At 41.6% G+C, this 15,994-nt stretch overlaps 1 protein-coding gene across 1 annotated transcript in view; it reads left to right on the top strand.

The window, feature by feature from the left end:
• lig1 (ligase I, DNA, ATP-dependent) overlaps positions 1-15,994 on the top strand; it is a gene marked incomplete at its 5' end in the record, with an annotated part of 45,212 nt that overhangs the window by 17,139 nt on the left and 12,079 nt on the right. Inside the window, 10 exons of the mRNA XM_084183544.1 lie at positions 7,196-7,279; positions 7,515-7,571; positions 7,676-7,734; positions 8,065-8,178; positions 8,296-8,462; positions 11,352-11,428; positions 11,916-12,007; positions 12,285-12,384; positions 12,702-12,787; positions 12,860-12,975. Coding sequence (XP_084039670.1) covers positions 7,196-7,279; positions 7,515-7,571; positions 7,676-7,734; positions 8,065-8,178; positions 8,296-8,462; positions 11,352-11,428; positions 11,916-12,007; positions 12,285-12,384; positions 12,702-12,787; positions 12,860-12,975 — 952 coding nt within the window. The remainder of the gene's footprint in view (positions 1-7,195; positions 7,280-7,514; positions 7,572-7,675; positions 7,735-8,064; positions 8,179-8,295; positions 8,463-11,351; positions 11,429-11,915; positions 12,008-12,284; positions 12,385-12,701; positions 12,788-12,859; positions 12,976-15,994) is intronic.

Here is a 15,994-nt window from a genome sequence, read left to right as displayed (position 1 = left end):
AGTGGCTTCTTCATTGCTGAGAGGCCTTTCAGGTTATGTCGATATAGGACTTATTTTACTGTGGATATTGATACTTTTGTACCTGTTTCCTCCAGCATCTTCACAAGGTCCTTTGCTGTTGTTCTGGGATTGATTTGCACTTTTCGCACCAAAGTATGTTACTCTCTAGGAAACAGAACGCGTCTCCTTCCTGAGCGGTATGACGGCTGCGTGGTCCCATGGTGTATATACTTGCGTACTATTGTTTGTACAGATGAACGTGGTACCTTCAGTCATTTGGAAATTGCTCTCAAGGATGAACCAGACTTGTGGAGGTCTACAATTTTTATTCGGAGGTCTTGGCTGATTTATTTTGATTTTCCCATGATGTCAAGCAAAGGGGCACTGAGTTTGAAGGTAGGCCTTGAAATACATCCACAGGTACACCTCCAATTGACTCAAATTATGTCAATTAGCCTATCAGAAGCTTCTAAAGCCATGACATCATTTTCTGGAATTTTCCAAGCTGTTTAAAGGCACAGTCAACTTAGTGTATGTAAACTTATGACCCACTGGAATTGTGATACAGTGAAATAATCTGTCTGTAAACAATTGTTGGAAAAATTACTTGTGTCATGCACAAAGTAGATGTCCAAATCGACTTGCCAAAGCTAGAGTTTGTTAACAAGACATTTTTGGAGTGGTTGAAAAACAAGATTTAATGACTCCAACCTAAGCATATGTAAACTTCCGACTTCAACTGTATAGCCTACTAATACAGTGGGGAGAACAAGTATTTGATACACTGCCGATTTTGCAGGTTTTCCTACTTACAAAGCATGTAGAGGTCTGTAATTTTTTATCATAGGTACACTTCAACTGTGAGAGACGGAATCTAAAACAAAAATCCAGAAAATCACATTGTATGATTTTTAAGTAATTAATTTGCATTTTATTGCATGACATAAGTATTTGATACATCAGAAAAGCAGAACTTAATATTTGGTACAGAAACCTTTGTTTGCAATTACAGAGATCTTACGTTTCCTGTTGGTCTTGACCAGGTTTGCACACACAGCAGGGATTTTGGCCCACTCCTCCATAAAGACCTTCTCCAGATCCTTCAGGTTTCGGGGCTGTCGCTGGGCAGTACGGACTTTCAGCTCCCTCCAAAGATTTTCTATTGGATTCAGGTCTGGAGACTGGCTAGGCCACTCCAGGACCTTGAGATGCTTCTTACGGAGCCACTCCTTAGTTGCCCTGGCTGTGTGTTTCGGGTCGTTGTCATGCTGGAAGACCCAGCCACGACCCATCTTCAATGCTCTTACTGAGGGAAGGAGGTTGTTGGCCAAGATCTCGCGATACATGGCCCCATCCATCCTCCCCTCAATACGGTGCAGTCGTCCTGTCCCCTTTGCAGAAAAGCATCCCCAAAGAATGATGTTTCCACCTCCATGCTTCACGGTTGGGATGGTGTTCTTGGGGTTGTACTCATCCTTCTTCTTCCTCCAAACACGGCGAGTGGAGTTTAGACCAAAAAGCTCTATTTTTGTCTCATCAGACCACATGACCTTCTCCCATTCCTCCTCTGGATCATCCAGATGGTCATTGGCAAACTTCAGACGGGCCTGGACATGCGCTGGCTTGAGCAGGGGGACCTTGCGTGCGCTGCAGGATTTTAATCCATGACGGCATAGTGTGTTACTAATGGTTTTCTTTGAGACTGTGGTCCCAGCTCTCTTCAGGTCATTGACCAGGTCCTGCCGTGTAGTTCTGGGCTGATCCCTCACCTTCCTTATGATCATTGATGCCCCACGAGGTGAGATCTTGCATAGAGCCCCAGACCGAGGGTGATTGACCGTCATCTTGAACTTCTTCCATTTTCTAATAATTGCGCCAACAGTTGTTGCCTTCTCACCAAGATGCTTGCCTATTGTCCTGTAGCCCATCCCAGCCTTGTGCAGGTCTACAATTTTATCCCTGATGTCCTTACACAGCTCTCTGGTCTTGGCCATTGTGGAGAGGTTGGAGTCTGTTTGATTGAGTGTGTGGACAGGTGTCTTTTATACAGGTAACGAGTTCAAACAGGTGCAGTTAATACAGGTAATGAGTGGAGAACAGGAGGGCTTCTTAAAGAAAAACTAACAGGTCTGTGAGAGCCGGAATTCTTACTGGTTGGTATGTGATCAAATACTTATGTCATGCAATAAAATGCAAATTAATTACTTAAAAATCATACAATGTGATTTTCTGGATTTTTGTTTTAGATTCCGTCTCTCACAGTTGAAGTGTACCTATGATAAAAATTACAGACCTCTACATGCTTTGCAAGTAGGAAAACCTGCAAAATCGGCAGTGTATCAAATACTTGTTCTCCCCACTGTATATGTGTGGAATTATTTTTGATTTAGAATGGCCCACAACAACAAAAATTGTCCGTAGCCTGCACTCAAATAACGAATGGAAGTTATGTGAAGTTACTTTTTTAATATGCCAGGTAGGCTACACCGTTTTGTGATACAAACCTTAGCAAAACATATAGGCCTATGGGCTAGGCTACATGATGCATGCGACTGATTTTGAAAAAGTTGCTAAAAAAAGGCATGTGCTGTGCATCATTCACAAGTGATAATATTCTCACCATTCAGACTATTCTCAATTTTATCTTGTTTTTACATATACTAAATAAAGTGTGGGGAAAAAAATGATTTCGAATGGGCCATTATTATGCACCTGACTGAACAGGGGCAGGGTAAAAAAAAGACCATCAGGATGCACTTGCATAGAAAATGGAGGATGCTTTTCCCGTGGTTAATTTTCATGCCAGCCAGGTAGGCTACTCCAGTTGTAAAGCAAAGCAATGTGCTTAATCTATGGAAAGTTAAGAAATAAATATAGGAGGCCTAGCCTATAGAAAGCTGATGGGATCCTCTTTTTAATAGAGGCCATCAACACTTTTCTCACGCAATTGCATAGCATAGCCTATAGAAATGTTGCGCAACAAACACTTATTTAATTCCATGCATCAACCAGCTATGAGGAGCTGGCTCTCGCTGCGCAACAGGTGATCCTAGTCCACTCAAACTCTGAAAACCAGGGCTCTCATTAAGTGTTTGATTTGATTTTCGATTTGATTTGTATTGATGTCTGAGTGATTAGAAGGACAATAGAGTGCTGAGTACCGGCCATTAGCGACTGGCTGTTAGCAAGTTTGGTAGGCTACTAACGACCATCAGAGGCAGAGCACAGTTTTGGAGAAGCCTAGTTACTGTGACTCAATGGTCATGTGGCATTTCACTGCGGTCATGACTCCTGACTGCAGGTGTAGTGGTAATACAGTCACCTTAACAGCCCTAGTCTGGAGTCGCTATAGGGCAATGGACCTGCCTGCTCTGAGAGTAGAAAAATCACAAGGAAATCAAGATAGTGGCAGCTGTACAAATAACTCATCCAAAGGGCTTTGACTTCTCAAACATGGCAGAAAACTAACACAATATGATGCCCCGTCACCTTATTAATTCAGCCACTTAATTAGATTAACTAGCAAGTTAAACTTAGGGGTTACATTAATGCAGAATACTGCGTTTATCACGCAGGGAAAAAAAGAACGCATAATAAATATTTTTGTAAAAACAGATGTAAAATGCTTCTTATTGTAATTTCTGCTCGGCATCAGACTAATTTCGTGCTTCAGTTGCACTTCTCCACTCAGATGAGAATTCACAAATGGAGCATTCTATCAGCAGACAGCGCTCTGACTGTGTAGCTACTTTTCTCCGGTACGGTTCTCGGGGTAGCCTGCCTACTTCTCTCTGGTAAAACGCAAGTGTACCTTTTAAGAAAAACATTAGGAAATGTAGCTGGCTACATTATTTTATGATAAACATCAGACATGATGGCCATTTAATTTTTTTTTCAATAAAATACATTTTTCATTGTAAGCTCATTTACGTGTGGCTGCCAGCCAAATAGCATTGCACTTCTTTTGTCATCTGATGAAAATGAAGCTATTTTCTGCCGAATGTGTTGCACGAATGTATTTTCTGTGAAGGAAAACTATAGTTGCACATCCCATTGAAGCAAAAAAAACGTGACTTTAATATGAAACGCGACTCCTGTCAATACAGAGCTGGACTCACCTGCTCCCGCTTTCTCCCATTGTGCCATTTACAAACACATGACTGGTTCAACTGTTCTGGGGAACTACGGTAAGCTTCATAATGTAAAATAATGTGACAGGTGAAATGAGGAACTATCTGCTTTATCTCCTAAAGTATTGCACAAGTTGACTGCGGGTATTTACTTAAAGTAGCTACGAATATTAAAATGTATTGAACAACTTAAAATAAATAGTTAACGTTATTGAAAAATAATTATGTGGCTATTCAATTTCCAAATACCCTGATATACGGTATACCATCCAAGCCTAACTTCAATCGTCAGCTAAGTAAAATACATGGTCCTAAAGCCGACAAATAAAAACGGTAGAAAATGTCCTGATGAAAATTAAGTTTCTTTCAATCGCATTCATCTCTACTCCGCCTGTCTGCCTCCCTTTCTATCGGTCATGACTTGAGCTAGGGACGTGCAACATTGTGTCAAATCAATCAACTGGGTCCTACCCGAAGCTGTAACATTGTATCAACTAGCCTATTCCGGGCCAGCAGTTTCCTGCACCAGTGAGCTCGGGACAAACAGCTGTTTTTGCGAAAGGGAAAAGTGTTCAGGTATTTTATGACGTTTCCACTGGATATGGGATCAATAGATCATGATATTTTGCACTTTCACACCGAGGCTTGGTTATTATCGAGGCCGGGAGAGTGTTGGAAAGATTTTTCAAATACTGTGAGGAACTATTACAGTCATTCACAATGGATATAAAAAATACTTTGTTGACTTACTAGTGTGAGGTCAGGAAAAAATGACTGAAAAGAAGCTCAGCTCATTAGTATTGGTGCGGAAAGACAATCAGAAATCATACAATCCCAGCAGCGTTAAAGTTCTTGACACACTCAAACCGGTGCGCCTAGCACCTACTACCATACCCAGTTCAAAGGCACTTAAATATTTTGTTGCCCATTTACCCTCTGAATGGCACATATGCACAATCAATGTCTCACTTGTCTCAAGGCTTAAAAATCCTTCTTTGACCTGTCTCCTCCCCTACATTGATTTGAAGTGGATGATTTAACAGGCGACGTCAATAAGGGATCATAGTTTTCACTTGGATTCACCTGGTCAGTCTGTCATGGAAAGAGCAGGTTTTCCTAATGTTTTGTATACTTCCATAATTTTTTTTTTGCTGGTATTGGGCTACCTTCAGACGAGTCCTGTGAGGCTTGTGGGTGTCCTAGAGAAAAACACCTTTCCATTGAGGGGTCATATTAGTGTGTAGGCCAAACCGTTAAGGCGCTACGGGCGTTTTTGTGAGAAGACCGATTTTTGGGATGTCTCATGGTCTGACAAACACTACTGTAGCTCGGCCACCTTCCACGGCAGATGTGGAAGGCCACCATTGGCGGATGCGGTGGACTGAGACGCATCCCATGCAAAATACCAGATCTCTAGTTTAAACAGACACATTTTGATGGGGATTTTTTATATTATGCTAATTAAAAACAAAAAAGTATTGCTTTTCGCCATGATAGAACTGATTCTGTTACAAAAAGGCTTTCTGGTGAGTGTTTTTCTGGATAACCGTTCCCATCCCTAGTTTGGGCTCCAGCGGACTGGGGCACTGGTATTTTAAACATTTGAATCCAATACCGATCTGTATCAGTGAATAGTTACATCTCTAGTAGGTGTGTATGTAGGGTTGGGCGGTATACCGTATTTTACGATACACCGGTATTGATGCACGGACCGGTTTGGGTTTTTACTTTACGGTATTTGAATGTTTATGTTAAATGTGATACGCCGTGTGTAACGTCCATTTTTTTATCGTTTACTTTCGCTACTTCAGTCATCTCTCTCAGCTCTCTCTATGCCGCTTTCCATACAGACCCTGCCCCACCCCCTGTCACCCAAGGAGCGCATTTGTTGTTCCTCGACCACGAGACACTTGCGTTGTCTGCATGGTCAATGCAGCGGATGCAACAATGTTGATAACAACGATGCTGTTTTCACTTTGGTTCTTAATATAAATCCAATAGCGTTCTATAATTACACTATTAGTTTGTGTTTCTTAAATCTGCAAACAGCTAGTTAGTCTTTTCTTAGCAAGTTGGGCCTAAATCTTGTTAGCTGCTAATTGTACGCCGCTAATGCTAATCGCTAGCTAGCTAATAAATGTACTGAGTCAGAGCAAACGTAATTTTAGCTATACAGCCTGATAATAGCAGTTATTTGTGTAGACCTAAATCAGCATGTTATTTGTGCAACAGTATCTTCTAAATCAAAGAGGCATGCACAAAACAGGAACATGTTAGCTACATGAAGTAGCTAAGAGAACGTTCAATTTAGCCAAAGATCATAGGGTCCCATAGGAAACACTTGTCAACACTTTGGTTCCTACCCTGTCACAATAACTCCTCCTTGGCATTTTCATTCGTTGTCATGTCAAACAACACTGTGTTCAAAGTGCCCACTATTATATTCTAACTGTAGAATTAGAATAATCATTCTATTTCCATGATTCCAACAGTTCACCCAAATGTGTTGCTCTAAATTTCAAGTCAAATTGCAATTGCAACATTTGGTTAAAAATAGGGCCAAGATTGTTTGCCCATATCTTGCAGCCCTACGTGGCTGTGTGGAAATTCTCAAATGAGTGCAGGAAATGCAGAAATTGATAAGTGCTGAAATGTATTTTGGGTTGAATTGAACAGTATAAAACAATCAGAATGGAGAAAGAGCCATTGAAATCACTTGTATGTGTTGCCACCCTAGGGTCACACACTACTCAAAAAGCAAATGTAGAACTTGTATTATTCAAAAACATAAAATACCGTCCAATTTTTTTTTTTTTATACCGTGATATTATATTTTGGCCATATATTTTGGCCTATATGCATGTACATTTCTCAGGGAGCTTCCCTAATGGCAACCTACTCCCTAAAAAGTGCACTACTTTTTACCAGAGCCCTATGGACCCTGGACAAAAGTAGTGCCCTATATACAGAAAAGGGTGCCATTTGGAACTGAACCTGAATGTTTTCTTCATTGAGTTGAATAGTGCGGTGTATACTGTATTAATGTCAGTGGTTTCTCCCCCCAGAGAGAAGACGGACCAGGCCCAGTACGACCCGTCCAGACCCAACTACCACCCGGTGGACCACGCCTGCTGGGGGTGGGGACAGAGGTACGTCTAACCCCCTTGTCACAAGGCCACACCCCTCTGTTATATACCTCAACCTGGGTCATGTTCACTAGGCACCAAACGGGACGAATCGGAGAGGGACTACCTGAACTTGTCCAACAAATGCTTGTAACAGTGTGCTCTTATAAATATTAAACGTTGAACAACCTGCACAAGACTTATATACTGTTAATCAGTCTCTCAATGGAGTTGTTTTGACTAATTTTCTCTTTCACAGGGTCCCTTATTTAGCTGTTGCACGTACCTTTGAGAAGATTGAGGAAGACTCTGGCAGGTAAGAGATTTCAATATACCTCCGAAGTTGTGACTTTGTTTATTCTTGGGTAATTTTTTCTTTCACATCATCTTACGTACTAATTGCATTCCTTTTTTTGCCAGATTGAGGAACATTGAAACATTATCAAATCTTCTACGCTCTGTGATCATCCTCTCTCCAGGTGAAATAGTTTTTTGTTTTTTCCCCTAATGTTTGTGTATGTGGAGCTGGCAGCAACTACATTAGCTATTGGCCCAGTTGCAGGATGTAACCTAACGTATTGAGATGAGTCAGATGGTCTACGTCCCAATTGGCATCGTATTTACTGCATAGTGCACTTCTTTTGACCAGAGCCCTGGTCAAAAGTAGTGCATTATATAAGGAAGAGGGTGCTAATAGGCTCTGGTCAAAAGTAGTGCACTATAGGGAGTCATTTGGGATGCTGCCAGAGTGTAGATGAGTCCGATGGATGTGTGTGCTGAGAGTTTTCTATCTTTCTGTTCTTCCTCAGAGGACCTGCTGTGCTGTGTTTACCTGTGTCTCAATCAGTTGGGTCCTGCTTACCTGGGACTGGAGCTGGGAGTGGGAGAAACTGTACTGATGAAAGCTGTTGCCCAAGCAACTGGTAAGGGACATACGTATGACACCCACTCACACACAGCTTTGTTATTAATTCTCTTACTTTGCTTTCGGGCTTGGAACTCTTGTCACATCTTACTGTTTTTATTATTCTTGTTGCCAGGGCGACAGTTGGACAAAATCAAGGCGGAGGCTGCAGAGAAGGGCGACTTGGGGTTGGTGGCTGAGAGTTCCCGTAGCAACCAGAGAATGATGTTCCAGCCAGCCAATCTGACGGCAGGGGGCGTGTTCAACAAACTGAAAGACATCGGGAACATGAGTGGGAACTCTGTGAGTTGCCTGTCTTTGTGTGTGATTTTTACATTAACATTCTCAATGTTTTGATACATTTACTGATTAAAAACCACAGTCTTCCACTGTCCAGGGAATAGAATGATGAGTTGATTTGTAATCAGTTTAGAATTGGATGAAAAGGCATGAATTCCTTTACGTTTTTCATCAGTTAGATACTAATATCTAGTGTGCATCCCTATATAGTTCACTACTTTTGACCTGAGCCTTATGTGCCCTGGTCAAAAGTAGTGCACTATATACAGTGCCTTCAGAAAGTATTCATACCCCTTGACTTATTCCAAATGTTGTTGTGTTACAGCCTGAATTCAGTTTTTTGCTCACCCGTCAACACACAATACCCCATAATGACAAAGTGAAAATGTTTTTATAAATGTTAGCAACTTTATTGAAAATGAAATGCAGAAATATATCATTTACATAAGTATTAAAACCCCTTTGCTATGGTACTCCAAATTGAGCTCAGGTGCATCCAATTTTCTTTGATCATCCTTCATGTCACTACAACATTAAATAGAAAGACACACACCTGTCTATATAAGGTCCCATAGTTGACAGTGCATGTCAGAGCAGAAACTATACCATGAAGTCCAAGAAACTGTCCGTAGATCTCAGAGAGATATGCCTCATCACAGTTCTATCTGGGGAAAGGTATAAAACTATTTCTAGAGTGTTGGAAGTTTCCAAGAGAACACTGGTCTCCATAATTGGGAAATTGAAAAAATATGGAACTACCCAGACTCTGTCGAGAGCTGGCCGTCCGACCAAACTGAACAACCGGGCAAGAAGGACCTTGGTTAGGGAGGTGACCAAGAACCCAATGACCACTCTGATAGAACTACAGAGTTATTTGGCTGCAATGGGAGAACCTGCTAGAAGGACAACAGTCTCTACAGCACTTCACCAATCTGGGCTTTATGGGAGAGTGACCAGACGGAAGCCACTCCTTAGAAAAAGGCACATGCTGGCACGCCCAGAGTTTATAAAAAGGCACGTGAAAGACCATTTCTTTTTTTTAACTATTTTGCCCGAATCAAAGCTCTATGTCTGGAGAAAACCAGGCACAGATCATCACCCATCTAACACCATCCCTACCATGAAGCATGGTGGTGGCAGCATCATGCTATGGGGATGCTTTTCACCGGCAGGGACTGGGAGAATGGTAAGGCTAGAGGGAACAACGAATGGAGCCAAATACAGGCAAATCCTCGATGAGAACCAGCTTCAGAGTGCAAACGACCTTAGACTGTGTTGAAGATTTATGTTCCAACAGGACAATGACCTCAAGATATACAGCCAAAGCAACGCTGGAATGGCTTCAGAACAAGAATGTGAAAGTCTTCGAGTGGCCCAGCCAAAGCCAAGACTTAAATCCCATTGAAAATCTGTGGAAGATTGCTGTAAACCGCTCCCCATATAACTTAAGAGTGTGAAGAAGAAGCCGACGCGGCGGATCGAACAGTGAGACAGACAGGATGTTCTGGTGCTCACCTCTCTTAGAGGCTTTTTACAATATTAACAGGTGCAGGATGAATTGGCCAATAAACTTTGTACAGAAAATAACAAACAGGACGTTGACAGACTTTAATAAATCAGATATTCTCAGTATAAACTATTCCGGCAACAACTCTTTGCCTATAACACATTTCAGGTATGGCTCTACTCTAACCAACCTGTTACCTGCCCATCCTGCTGTCCCCCAGGAAAAGGCCAACTGAGCACCTAAATATTATTTCCAGGAACTCCCTTCCGCTAGGAATGTTCTATCATGATAGCCCCAAAACACAGTTCTACTATAAATGCGTTATTTGCCATGGACCTATAACATCCTAAACAACAGTTTTACATAAACACACACTTCAAGAACTTGTGCCATAACCACACAATACACATTCATGAAGTAATTCACACCCGGGATAATTCATCACTTTGTTTATTCCCATCAACCAATAAATGTTCCTCGACGACTCAGACTAATTTGTGTCATGCGTAATACACACCGGCACTTCAGCGTGGAGCTTCAAACAAACACATTAGGTAGGTAATATTTTATGATTCTTTTCTAGTAACACTTCGATCGTTATTGTAATAATATATTTACATTGCTAGAGCATGTACGTTTTAAATGGGCAGCTTTATACACGGTAGAAACATGGTTAACAAGTTACATTGTTTTAGTAACTGGCGTGCACAACTAACACTTGACTTTGGCACCTTATGTCAAAGTATTGTTGGCAAACGGAATATGCAACTCTAACCAACTTATTCTCTTGTTTCAGGTTTCTTGGCTATACCTTGAAGAGATAAAATATAGAGTCTTTCTCCAACCAATAATTTGTTTCATTGTCTATAAGTCACGGACATGCACTACATGACACAGAGCTTAAGAAAATCTGCAAGGAAGAATGGGAGAAAATCCCCAAATCCCAGATATGCAAAGCTGATAGACATACCCAAGACGACGCAAAGCTATAGTCGCCGCCAAAGATGCTTTTGCAAAGTATTGACTCGGGTGTGAATACTTATGTAAATGAGATTTCTGTATTTCATTTTCAACAGTTGCAAAATTTTCAAAAAACGTGTTTTACATTTTCCCTTATGGTATATTGTGTGTAGATGGGTGAGGAAAAAAATCTAAATTTAATCAATTTTGAATTCAGGCTGTAACACAACAAAATGTGGAATAAGTCAAGAGGTATGAATACTTTCTGAAGGCGCTATAGGTAATCGGGTGACATTTGGGACACAAGCCCTAGTCCTGTAGTAGTTCTTTGCTCCTTTTCTCTGTATCCTCTTTCCTTTCGTATCCTCTCCTTTTCCAAGCTACCTCTGAATCTCTCAGCCCTTTCTCTCGCTCTCTCTCTGCAGGCCATGAATAAGAAGATTGACACCATCAAAGGTCTCTTTGTAGCCTGCCGCTTCTCTGAGGCCAGATACATTGTCAGGTAATGTGACTTCACTGCCTTCACTTTACTACTGGTCAACCTGATGATGTCTCCCAAATGGCTCCCTATATAGTGCACTACTTTTGACCAGAGCCCTATTGGCCAAAAGCAGTGCACTACAAAGGGAATAGGGTGCCATTTGGGATGAACTTAACACCTGTCGGTCTGTACTCATTGAGTACAGGCCTTTGATAAAATGTTTGCGATCCTTTTAATGGTTTAGACAAGAGGATTTAGAGTGGAGCATGTTTTCTTCCTTCACTAGTCAATCTGAACCTTGTATTACACCTGTCTGTCCATTCACAAGCAGCTGGTCGTCACAGTAACAGATTAAGATGGTACTTAGCTTTTTTACCAGCTAATACACAGTACATACACCAAAAAGGACACCGTCAAAGCAGCACAACATCAATAAATGTTAAAAACAAAGTCTAATTTCAGATTGTCATGTCTGTATTGGTTGATTGATTGATTGATTGATTGACAGGTCTCTGGTAGGGAAGCTGAGGATAGGCTTGGCTGAGCAGAGTGTACTGGCTGCCCTGAGTCAGGCTGTGTGTCTGACTCCTCCAGGACAAGGTGAGCCAGCTAACGTTTTTACAATGTTCACACAACATGACCCCCACAACATCATCACAATGTTTACACAACATTACCTCCAACTTTATGACCTTTTCACAATGTTACTTCAAAATTATAACGATTTCACAATATCACAATGTTTTCGCCACATTTTCACAATACTACCACAACATTACCACTCAACATTGCCCCAACATTATTACAATATAACCCCTACATATGATAAATGTCTTCCTTTATTGTGACTGAGACATTGGTTCATGTGTAATTCTAGACTTCCCTCCAGCGGTGATCGATGCAGGGAAAGGAATGAGTGCAGAAAAACAGAAAGCCTGGATAGAGGAGAAGAGCCTTATCCTTAAACAGACCTACTGGTACTGTACACATCTAAACCCACTGTATATACTCACTCACAGTACATTCCCTAAATACCACCAGAACTACACCCTGACTCTGGCTGCGTCCCAAATGAACACCCTTTTACCTAGATCAGTGGTTGTCAACCTTTTTTGGGTACTGTACAAACCATGTGAATTTAGCTCTGCCTGGAGTACTAGTACCCCTGGTTGAGAACCACTGCACAATAGTGCACTACTTTTGACCAGGGCCCCATAGTGTACCATTTGGGACACACTGATTCACTCTATTGACTGACTCTTACTGGTGATGTTTTCTTATTTGTCCACTCCAGTGAGATGCCCAACTATGATGTCATCATCCCAGTACTGATGAAGGAGGGCATAGATGAACTGCCCAAACACTGCAAACTCACCCCAGGTACAGTACTGAATGTCAGGGTTGTGTGTGTGTGTGTGCTGATTTCTGACACCCTCCTCTCCCCCTCCTCAGGTGTGCCATTGAGGCCCATGCTGGCTCACCCCACCAAAGGTGTAGGAGAGGTGATGAAGAGGTTCGATGAAGCCGCCTTCACCTGCGAGTACAAGTATGATGGAGAAAGAGCACAGGTGTGTGTGTCTTCTCACATGCTCACTTACTGTGTGTGTGTGTATACAGTGAGGGGAAAAAAGTATTTGATCCCCTGCTGATTTTGTTCGTTTGCCCACTGACAAAGACATGATAAGTCTATAATTTTAATGGTAGATTTATTTGAATAGTGAGAGACAGAATAACAACAAAAAAATCCAGAAAAACATGACTTAGTACTTGTTCAGACGTTTCTTGTAGTTGGCCACCAGGTTTGCACACATCTCAGGAGGGATTTTGTCCCACTCCTCTTTGCAGATCTTCTCCAAGTCATTAAGGTTTCGAGGCTGATGTTTGGCAACTCGAACCTTCAGCTCCCTCTACAGATTTTCCTTGGATTAAGGTCTGGAGACTGGCTAGGCCACTCCAGGAGCTTAATGTGCTTCTTCTTGAGCCACTCCTTTGTTGCCTTGGCCGTGTGTTTTGGGTCATTGTCATGCTGGAATACCCATCCATGACCCATTTTCAATGCCCTGGCTGAGGGAAGTAGGTTCTCACCCAAGATTTGACGGTACATGGCCCCGTCCATCGTCCCTTTGATGCGGTGAAGTTGTCCTGTCCCCTTAGCAGAAAAACACCCCCAAAGCATAATGTTTCCACCTCCATGTTTGATGGTGGGGATGGTGTTCTTGGGGTCATAGGCAGCATTCCTCCTCCTCCAAACACGGCGAGTTGAGTTGATGCCAAAGAGCTCGATTTTGGTCTCATCTGACCACAACACTTTCACCCAGTTCTCCTCTGAATCATTCAGATGTTCATTGGCAAACTTCAGACGGGCCTGTATATGTGCTTTCTTGAGCAGGGGGACCTTGCGGGCGCTGCAGGATTTCAGTCCTTCACGGCGTAATGTGTTACTAATTGTTTTCTTGGTGACTATGGTCCCAGCTGCCTTGAGATCATTGACAAGATCCTCCTGTGTAGTTCTGGGCTGATTCCTCACCGTTCTCATGATCATTGCAACTCTACAAGGTGAGATCTTGCATGGAGCCCCAGGCCAAGGGAGATTGACAGTTATTTTGTGTTCCTTCCATTTGCGAATAATCGCACCAACTGTTGTCACCTTCTCACCAAGCTGCTTGGCGATGGTCTTGTAGCCCATTCCAGCCTTGTGTAGGTCTACAATCTTGTCCCTGACATCCTTGGAGAGCTCTTTGGTCTTGGCCATGGTGAAGAGTTTGGAATCTGATTGATTGATTGCTTCTGTGGACAGGTGTCTTTTATACAGGTAACAAACTGAGATTAGATGCACTCCCTTTAAGAGTGTGCTCCTAATCTCAGCTCGTTACCTGTATAAAAGACACCTGGGAGCCAGAAATCTTTCTGATTGAGAGGGGGTCATACTTATTTCCCTCATTAAAATGCAAATCAATTTATAACATTTGACATGTGTTTTTCTGGATTTTATTGTTGTTATTCTGTCTCTCACTGTTCAAATAAACCTACCATAAAAATTATACACTGATCATTTCTTTGTCAGTGGGCAAACGTACAAAATCAGCAGGGGATCAAATACTTTGTGTGTGTGTGTATATATATATATATATATATATATATATATATATATATATATATATATATATATATATATATATATATATATATATATATATATATATATATATATATATATATATATACACACACACACGTACAGTTGAAGTCGGAAGTTTACATACACTTAGTTGGAGTCATTAAAACTCGTTTTTCAACCACTCCACAAATTTCTTGTTAACAAACTATAGTTTTGGCAAGTCAGTTAGGACATCCACTTTGTGCATGACACAAGTAATTTTTCCAACAATTGTTTACAGACAGATTATTTCACTTATAATTCACTGTATCACAATTCCAGCGGGTCAGAAGTTTACACACACTATGTTGACTGTGCCTTTAAACAGCTTGGAAAATTCCAGAAAATGATGTCATGGCTTTAGAAGCTTCTGATAGGCTAATTGACATAATTTGAGTCAATTCGAGGTGTACCTGTGGATTTATTTCAAGGCCTATCTTCAAACTCAGTGCCTCTTTGCTTGACATCATGGGAAAATCAAAGGAAATCAGTCAAGACCTCAGAAAAATGTTTTGTAGACCTCCACAAGTCTGGTTCATCCTTGGGAGCAATTTCCAAACGCCTGAAGGTACCACGTCCATCTGTACAAACAATAGTATGCAAGTATAAACACCATGGGACCACGCAGCCGTCATACCGCTCAGGAAGGAGACGTGTTCTGTCTCCTAGAGATGAACGTACTTTGGTGCGAAAAGTGCAAATCAATCCCAGAACAACAGCAAAGGACCTTGTGAATCGGAAGTTTACATACACCTTAGCCAAATACATTTAAACTCAGTTTTTCACAATTCCTGACATTTTAATCCTAGTAAAAATTCCCTGTCTTAGGTCAGTTAGGATCACCACTTTTTTTAAAGAATGTGACATTTCAGAATAATAGTAGAGAGAATGGTTTATTTTAGCTTTTGTTTCTTTCATCACATTCCCAGTGGGTCAAAAGTTTACATACGCTCAATTAGTATTTGGTAGCATTGCCTTTAAATTGTTTAACTTGGGTCAAACGTTTCGGTTAGCCTTCCACAAGCTTCCCACAATAAGTTGGCTGAGCTGGTGTAACTGAGTCAGGTTTGTAGGCCTCCTTGCTCGCACACACTTTTTCAGTTCTGCCCACACATTTTGTGTAGGATTGAGATCAGGGCTTTGTGATGGCCACCCCATTACCTTGACTTTGTTGTCCTTACACCATTTTGCCACAACTTTGGAAATATGCTTGGGGTCATTGTCCATTTGGAAGACCCATTTGCGACCAAGCTTTAACTTCCTGACTGATGTCTTGAGATGTTGCTTCAATATATCCACATAATTTTCCTTCCTCATAATGCCATCTATTTTGTGAAGTGCACCAGTCCCTCCTGCAACAAGCACCCCCACAGCATGATGCTGCCACCACCGTGCTTCACGGTTGGGATGGTGTTCTTCGGCTTGCAATT

This window comes from Coregonus lavaretus (genome assembly GCF_964263955.1).
Source record: "Coregonus lavaretus genome assembly, chromosome: 19".
Lineage (NCBI taxonomy): Eukaryota > Metazoa > Chordata > Actinopteri > Salmoniformes > Salmonidae > Coregonus > Coregonus lavaretus.
The sequence above is the reverse complement of the archived record's forward strand: the minus strand, read 5'-3'. Positions and strand labels throughout refer to the sequence as shown.